This window comes from Arachis ipaensis, chromosome B10, assembly GCF_000816755.2.
Source record: "Arachis ipaensis cultivar K30076 chromosome B10, Araip1.1, whole genome shotgun sequence".
Lineage (NCBI taxonomy): Eukaryota > Viridiplantae > Streptophyta > Magnoliopsida > Fabales > Fabaceae > Arachis > Arachis ipaensis.
The window spans coordinates 1,490,767-1,499,812 of record NC_029794.2 but is presented as its reverse complement, the minus strand read 5'-3'; the positions used below and the strand labels follow the sequence as shown (position 1 = coordinate 1,499,812).

The window sequence follows — 9,046 nt, the reverse complement described above, 5'->3', positions numbered from 1 at the left end:
TTTTATCATCGTCGTCGTCATCATTTTTCTTCTTCTTGTGTTACTGTTAAAAAAATTCGATGTTATTTTTTTGATAAATTTTGCACAATTTAGAACTCTTTCTTCTATTCTTCTTTATCATTATCATCTTCTTTTTTTTTTTTAATATTCTCTTTCTTATTTCACCTTCTCATAATTCAATACCACCCCACTAGTTCAATGATAAAAAAATTACACCGTTTAGATAAAAATGACACAATTAAAAAATTTCTATGTTACGGTTAAAAAATTTCGGTATCAAAATTAATAAATTTTTTGTATCACAATTAAAAAATTTTGATGTTATTTTTTAATAAATTCTACACAATTCAAAGTTCATCTTCATCATTATCATCATCACCATCGTCGTCATCGTCATCATCTTTCTTTTTCTTCTTCTTTCATATTCTCATAGTTCTTGTTTCATCATTTTAACAAGAACCTGTATCACAATTAAAACTTTTGATACTATTTTTTGATAAATTCTACATAACTCAAAATTTTTTCTCTTCCTCTTCATCTTTATCATCATTATTTTCTTTTTTTTATTTCACCTTTTCATATTTTTTTGTTTTATCCTATTAATAAAAATAGAAATAAAAAAAATTAAACAAAAAAAATAGGTAATACTATAAAATTATCCAAAAGAGAGAAAGAAAAGAAAAAAAAATGTACATCAGCAATAAAAAAATAATGAAAAAATAAGCAGAAAATAAAAAATAAAAAAAGAATTGCATAATTTATATGTTTGTTGTGTGAATTATTTTTGTTAAATTTAAACTAACTTAATTAGATTTAGTTGACGAAAATGTTTAGATATGTAACGGAACAAACCGTTAATTAATAATCGGCAACAAAACTTAACTAAGTTTGGTATGATTTAAGTTAAAAGTAGTGGCCATTTTATGGGATGCATAAATGAACTTACATGCTCTACATTAATTTATTAAATCCGTAACATATGAAAATTAATAATCAGAGTGAATTATTATAAAGAAACAGTGTGTGAAGAGGGTATAGTTAGGAGTTAGGTTGGGAAGTTTGCATAACCGAACTGAAAGTTTTTTGTGTCTGATCTGTTTAGGAGAAAAAGATCCCATAATCCTCGTCACACAGTGAATTCATGTGACCTTTTTACCACTTTTAAGGAAGATCCTCTTTTATATGCCACGCGTAGCCAACACCGTCTGTCTGATCTCATGCTCTCCTTTTGGCCTATGCTGTCATCACCTCATGCCCACACCAACACAACACTATTACATAATAAGTTAATAACAACTTAATTAATTATTAACTAATCTGCCCATTATTTGTTTCCAATTTAACTACTATAACAAAAAACTTAAATAATTTAAAAGGTGACAAAAAATAATAATAAAACTCAATTTTTCAAAAGTGTGAACTACCAAATAACATTGATATATTGGAAATAATTTATCTATTTTATTCATTTTTTTGAATCTTTGAATAATTATTTGGAAGTTACATACAAAATATCATATCAAAATTAAATATTTAAACCATTTTATTTTTTTAAAATATCTAGTCATTCGCAAAAACAAATAAAAAAAAATTCACTTAACATAAAATTATTAAATCTAATGATAAAAATATCTCATTTTACAATAATAATTATAAAAAATCGTTTTAATATGACCTTTAAAGCCTTTTGAAAATATATATTGAATATTTGATTATTTTTATCACATTTTAAATCTTTTAAATTTAAAAATTTTTTAAATTTATTTAGCACTCATATCTTTTGAGATTATTGTTTTTAACAATATAAATTTCTGATATTATTTTGATATTTTATCCTAATTATTATTAATTCATAATCTTGGATTTATGTTCTAAATATGAAAAATTGATGCCAAAAACTTTTATCTTCTATGATATTTTTGTTAATTAGAAATAAATAATTCTAGCAGGAAAAAACTGAAATTTTATAAAAGAAAATAATACGAGTTGAATTCAATCTTTTTTAATAAATTTAATAGGATGATTTGGTGAGTTCGACCGATTTTACTATTCATATATAATTCTCTTAACTAAATTAAAATGTAAAATAGTATAATATTTTAAATAAATTCTTATCAAATTTTAGTCACTAAACCACTCTTTAAATTTTTATTTGCTGGACAAATAAATTTTTATATCAAATTGTTTGTTTATATGAAAAATCTAATAGAATATTTTAAAATTATTAGAAACTATTATATTTTTATTAAATAACAATAGAGACTGATTTATTTTTTTAATCAAAATTTAATATAAAGATTGATTATATCTAATAAAACAAAAAACTCAAAATAATTTTTATGATTAAAATTTGTTAAAAATTAAATTATCCGATTAAAAAAATTTTGAAAATTAATTTGGGAAATTAACAAAAAAATGATATTAATAGTTTCGGTGGTAAAAAGTATAAGGTGGAAACTCAGGTAAAGTTGACTTCACGTGAAGTTGATACTTGAGAATCGTTAGATGATTTGACTGATTTAACTAAATTTTCATCAAACGGCTCTTAAGTATCAACTTCACGTGAAGTCGATCTCACCTGAGTTTTCACCAAAGTATAATAATATCGTGGAAGTGTGTTGGCGGGTGCATATAAATAAAAGCAACCAACAAACTCACAGACCAAAAAGAAGCCCCCCTTTCACACACACTCAGAGTAAAGAGCATAATAATCAGCATATACAAAGAAAGATCGAAAACACAAAAACGCTTTGAAACTGAAGGAGAGTGAGGAAAAAAATAAAAATAAAAAATATATATATATAGAGAGAGAGAAATATAGAGAGAGAGGGAGAGAGGAACCAACCTACCTTAGTAGTTGTTAGAAGAAGCAGCAGTTCAAGTCGCTGTCTCTGTGTGTGTGTGAGAAAGAGAGTGTGTGTGTGTGAGAGAGAGAGAGAGATGAGAGAGAGAGAGAGAGCACTCAAGAAAATCTAACCCCATTTTTTCTCTCTCTACTTTCTCTCTCTAGAATCTGCACTCTGGAGCAGGGGAACACACCCCATTTCATCGGAAGAACCTTTTCATTCTCTGTTCCATCAGCTCCGGTTTCCTTGTGTCCGCGCAATGGAGCGGTACGGCCGGTCCAGCGAGGGTTCCCGGTCTGATCCATCGCCGGAGTGGACCGGAACTGGCCTCGAAGGTATGATATTATATTTGATATAATGCCCCAACCGCTCTGTTCTTTTCATTTTTGTTCCTAAAATAAAATATGAAAATCGTTTCCCTTTTTGCCCAAAGTTTGTGGCTTTCTGCGATTGTGATTTGTGTTATAGGAGAATGTGGGGTGTTGTGAAGTGTGTCTGATCCTGATTTTGAAAAATGCAGAGCCGGTGTGGCAAATGGGATTGGGTGCTGCAGAGGAATCTTATCCCCAAAGGCCTGATGAGGCTGATTGTATCTACTATTTGAGGACTGGATTCTGTGGCTATGGTTCCCGCTGCCGTTTCAACCATCCCCGTGACCGTGCCGCGGTAAAATTTATCGTTCGTTTGATTTTTAAGTTTGTGGAGGGTTTTTTGTTGTGTTATTTTTGCGCTTGATGTGATCATCAGTTTTTCTTAGTGTAGTTTGATTTGATATTGGCTATGATCAGTGTGATAGTGTTGAATCAAAAGGCTTTTCGTTTGAGGGGTTCTCCTTTGAATCACTATTTTTTTTTAATCAATTGAACTCTGAGATTGATATATTTGGAGTGATCTAATGATTTGGTGATATGTGAATGTTTCAGGCTGTTGGTGCTGCTGCTAGGACTGGAGGAGGGGAGTATCCAGAGCGAATTGGCCAGCCTTTGTGCCAGGTGCTTAATATGGTTCTGCTTATACTTTTGATATGCATTGAATTATTCCCTTTGACAATTGACCCCTGTGATTCCTTGTTTTATATGAAATGATGTGCTCTGTGGTAATCTATAATTCTATTATATGTTGAGGATAGAATAAGCTTGAATTTCTGTTTTGACTCATCTTTGTAGTTTAAGTTTCCTTTTGTGTGTTGATTATATCTGCTGATGCTTAAAAATGCAGTATTACATGAAGACAGGGTCATGCAAATTTGGTTCTTCCTGCAAGTACAATCATCCTAGGCAGGCTGGAGGCTCTGCTAGCCCTGTGTCACTAAATTATTATGGTTATCCATTGCGACCGGTCTGTATTGATATATATATATTCTGCATAGAATATTATTATTATTATGTGAACCTTGGTTCTCATTTTTAGTCATAGGTCATGTCATATGGGCTTACTTTGAACTGACATTTTCAATTTTTTTTGACAGGGTGAGAAAGAATGTTCCTATTATGTGAAAACTGGGAGATGCAAGTTTGGTGGAACTTGTAAATTCCATCATCCCCAGCCTGCTGGCATCCAAGTTCCAGCATCATCACTGGTTCCTCCAGTTTCACCTTTACCTGTACCAGTACCTTCACCGTTATATCAATCTGTACAGCCTCCATCTGGTCCTTCATCTCAACAAATTGGTGTACTGGTTGCAAGACCACCGCTTTTACCTGGTTCACTAGTCCACAGCCCTTACGGTCCTGTGGTTCTGTCCCCTGCCATGGTCCCTTTTTCTGGCTGGGGTCCATATCAGGTAGGCTAAGCATTTCTTGTCAACTCTTTTTCAGGTTATACTTGCATTTGTTTACAAAAAATACATTTGAAGTTTGTGTGGTCTATTTGGATGTGCTTTTGAAAAAAATAAAAATTGAATAAAAAAATAATTTGCTTCTGTGTTTTCTGAGAAGAAAATAGACGGCAGCCTTGGCTTTATAGTACATTTTAGAAGGTTATCTGAATATATCATCTATCTGCATTGGTTGAAGCTGTTGACTGTTGAGCTCTTTGCACAGGCTCCTGCAGCAAGCCCCGTCCTTCCTTCTAGTACTCCATCTAATGTTGGGTCAGCACAGCTTTATGGGATAACTCAGGTGCCTTCATCACCAGCTGCCTATGCTGGACCTTATCAACCTTCCGGTTCTTCTCTTGGTCTTTCAGGCAGTAGTCAGAAAGAGCAGTCATTGCCAGAAAGGCCTGATCAGCCAGAATGTCAGCATTACTTAAAGACAGGGGAGTGTAAATTCGGTCCATTATGTAGGTATCACCATCCACCAGACATGAGTGCACCGAAAGGGAATGTAATTCTTAGTCCTGCTGGCCTTCCGTTACGTCCGGTAATTGTTACCTCTGAACTTCTTTGCACTTAATATTGAGCTATGAATGATACATATTTTGTCTTCCCATTTCTACCTTGTAGAGAAAAAAAAAACATGGCTTTCTCATTGATCCATCTTAATGTTTAGGCCAGATTGACTTATAATAATTTTGTTTCAAATAGCTCTATGTAGGATTTGAAACATGGTTTATTGAACCTGAGATTTAGTTTTGATTTTATCATAGAAAAGAATGTCCCAATAGGAGCAATTCTCCCTTGTTCTTGTTCTTTGATTAATATTTTAAGCTAAAGTTTGCATGAAATAGTGTTGACAAGGCTTTATTGTTGTTGTTGTTGTTGTTGTTTGCATGAAATAGTGAGCTTTTACCATTGTAGTATCTTGTTTAATGCATTTATGTTGGGTTAAAATAGTAGGAATTTAGTGAATAGTAAGAATTTGATGATCTTGACTAAGGAACCTTTAAAATAGTAGGAAGATGGTTTGCCAAGATTCCTGTTCCTCCATTTTCATGGAAGTGGTTCAGTTAAGTATATGGAATGATGTTACAACTGCCTTCTGTATGAGTGTTTTAATCATAAGGTTGGGTATCTTTAAACTATTATGGCTTTATTCTATTGGGGATTCTTCTAACAAAAGTTTAAAGCATGAACATAAACTTTTGGTTTAGGAGTGCCACTTTGGGATTGGTTTTACCGTTAATGAGTGGAATTCCCTTGATGTCGTCTTAGGTGTGCATCTTGTTTCTTTCTGTCATGATACCACTTCTCTCAAAAATTTAAACTGAAAAGAGGAGATACATGAATGATTATATCTCTAATACGCCTTCTCACACAAGGGTCTCTTGGATTTACATGACGTTTTTTGCATAAGCTTTCTTTTCTCTTTTTATTTTTCTTATGCTATTTTTTTTCTCTTTTGGGAGATAACAAGGATCAAACTTTAGATTTCAGTTATAAAAGCTCTGGTATCATGTCATGATACCACTTCTCCCAAAAGCTTAAAGGAGGAGGCACATGAATGATTATCTAACACTTTCTTTAGGTGTATACTCGATAAATATTAAGATCTGATCAATTGACTGTATCGAAGGGTTAAGTTCTCTTAGCATATCACCTAGAAGAAATGGAATGGAGCAGCATCTGGATAGGATGGAGTAATAGCTTTAGTTCTCTACTAAGCTTTATGGATTGTCGAATATGTGGATATGTTATTGTGTACTTTAAACTGTTGAAAAGTTATTCTGTACTATAAATGTTTGAAACTTATTGACACTTTTTAAGTATGTTTATATTACATTTAAATGCAATGCTTCTCTGACTTGTTTCTACTGCATAATTTTTAGGGATTTCTCCCATTAATGTATTGTTCATGAAGGGATATTTTAATCCCAATGTACTCCCTAAGGTAATTTATTTAGTCCTGCATATTAAAGTTGGACCTGCTACCATTAATGAGTTTTTGTATTCCATGTATATACTTTTTCGTCCAATGCACACCTTTTTTTTTTTGTAAAATATGGGAGTTCATTTTTGGTATCATATTTTGTTTAAATCATCATGAAGAGAGGAAAGTTAAATGGAAGATTTTGTCTTTCATGTTAAATATTATTTCCTCTTTCGGTAGCATGCATGATTGCATGCCCTTGTACCAAAATTTATGAACTCTTGTGTTTCATGAAAAAAATATTGGCATTGATTACTGGTAATGTTTTTTAAGATTTACAAGATTTCAGCATATGGACATTGACATATAGTTTTTTTTTTTCTTTTTTTTTTCCCGCTTATCAAAGTATATGAATAGAATTTTAATAACATATATAAATGTGGCTGAGTAGGTACTGGCTATTGAAGTTCACTCAGGTGACTTGAACTTGTCAGAGGGTATAACAACTTGGGTGTATTTGTTATGATTGATATGTGTTACTAATTGCACCACAACCACAACCACTATCACCTCCTTGATCCTCAACTTCACTAACAGCAAATGTCCCTCTGTCATCATCATCTTTCCCCTCTAACTGCTCCAAAACTGCATCTGTCACCTTTGATATCCAATGTCTACTCATGATCAAAGTTTTAGTTGATATCACATGAAGTCCTGAATCCATTGAAATCTGTGCTTTGCCATCTCTGACACAGTGATTCTGGTTGGTGTGCGTGATCTAGGTAATATAATAATGAATGAGAGAGGAGGTGGGGGAGGGATGAGCTCTTCAGAATTTAGAGAGAAGGGGGTCACTGAAATATAGGGTTGGGAGTAGGGGTTGGGCCGTTGGGGCATGCGAAAAGTGCAGCTAGTTTGGACTTAGCATCTATAATTCACCCTTGAAATATTACTTCTCCAAATGCTATTTTTTGCCCCATCCTGTCTTTTATTTATTTATTTATTTCTGTAATACCAAAAGAAGCCTAGAACTTATGATTGAGTGTTTGAGCATTCATATTAATTATTTACTTAGTTTGTCTGCCTGAATCTGATTCATATCATGGGGTGCCTCTTGGGTTAAATATGAAAAACTTATGCATGCTTTATTTGGTCTGTGCACATCAGTTGCTCAGTCATTAACATTTCCTTGAAAAGTTGGGCATAGGAGCCTTGTGTTGTGTGATTATTCTAGAGATGGTCTCATGCTTTGTCATCTGTTTTGTCTTAGTTCTTCCCATTGTAGCTTAATTATTCAATGCCCAAACTGTCTGTGGTTAGATTTTATGTCTCCTTTGGATTAGAAGCACTTCCAATTCTCCATATTATAGACAGATGGCTGTGGTTCAAGAAAAGTATTTAATTTCTTAATTTTTTTTTGTTTGTTTTTGTTTTTCATTTAACATTCCTTGGTTTGAACTAGCACTTGGTGATGATAGGTTCGTCTGTTCATTTAAAGTATTTTTAAAAATATTTATTTGACTGCATTCTTGATTGTCAAGCATCCAATCTTTGTGTTTGATCAGGGGGCATCACCTTGCACACATTACACACAGCGTGGAGTATGTAAGTTCGGTTCTGCATGCAGATTTGATCATCCTATGGGATCATTGAGTTATAGTCCATCCACATCATCCCTGGCTGACATGCCGGTTGCACCCTATCCTGTTGGTTCTTCGGTTGGTACACTTGCTCTGTCATCTTCAACATCAGAGTTGCGGCCCGAGCTCACCTTAGGATCCATCAAGGAGTCTGTTTCATCTCGGATACCATCTTCAATGAACACATTAACCGGATCAGTCGGCTTGACTTTGTCAACGGGTGAACCTGTTTCTCAATCAAGCAGTCAACCATCTGCTCAGAGTTCCAGTACATCAGCAGCTGCTGATACTGCCACAACTAGTACTGTCTCTTGCACCACCTCAAGCTCGAGCTAAGCAATGTGAATGCATACCTCATCCTTACCCCTTTTTTATATCTAAATTCTTCAACTGGACATCATTTTCAACGAGGTCCTCAGATACATTCTTATTTTTTGGTTATCCCAGTTCCAGATTCAGGTCTAGCACATGTCTATCCAATTACCTTCATGTTCATATAAACTTTTTGTGGCCATCCCATTGAACTTGAATAAGCCATGGCCAACCTTGAGAATTTCATCAAAAAACCATACAGTCAAGTTGCTTTTGAATAACACCAAAAGAATCTGCAAGACCATCCACATCTCCAGTTTCTCTGAAGTTTGTTGTGCTCATTTATGCTTCTAATCTTTTGTTATCAGAAAAATTTTCTCCAGAATTAAATTGACCACATGTTTATTTCTCTTCGGCCAAACCCCTTTTCGAATTCAATATCATCTTTTGGTTCAGCTTCGGAAAGCCTTGTTCAGTCTTATTCCCAACTTGTGTCTAG

At 33.5% G+C, this 9,046-nt stretch overlaps 1 protein-coding gene across 1 annotated transcript in view; it reads left to right on the top strand.

Moving 5' to 3' along the window:
• Positions 2,666 to 9,046, top strand: part of LOC107622439 (zinc finger CCCH domain-containing protein 58) — a gene marked incomplete in the record, with an annotated part of 6,613 nt that continues 232 nt past the window's right edge. Inside the window, 7 exon segments of the mRNA XM_016324319.2 lie at positions 2,666 to 3,181; positions 3,367 to 3,512; positions 3,770 to 3,838; positions 4,065 to 4,184; positions 4,315 to 4,629; positions 4,889 to 5,209; positions 8,161 to 9,046. Coding sequence (XP_016179805.1) covers positions 3,106 to 3,181; positions 3,367 to 3,512; positions 3,770 to 3,838; positions 4,065 to 4,184; positions 4,315 to 4,629; positions 4,889 to 5,209; positions 8,161 to 8,571 — 1,458 coding nt within the window.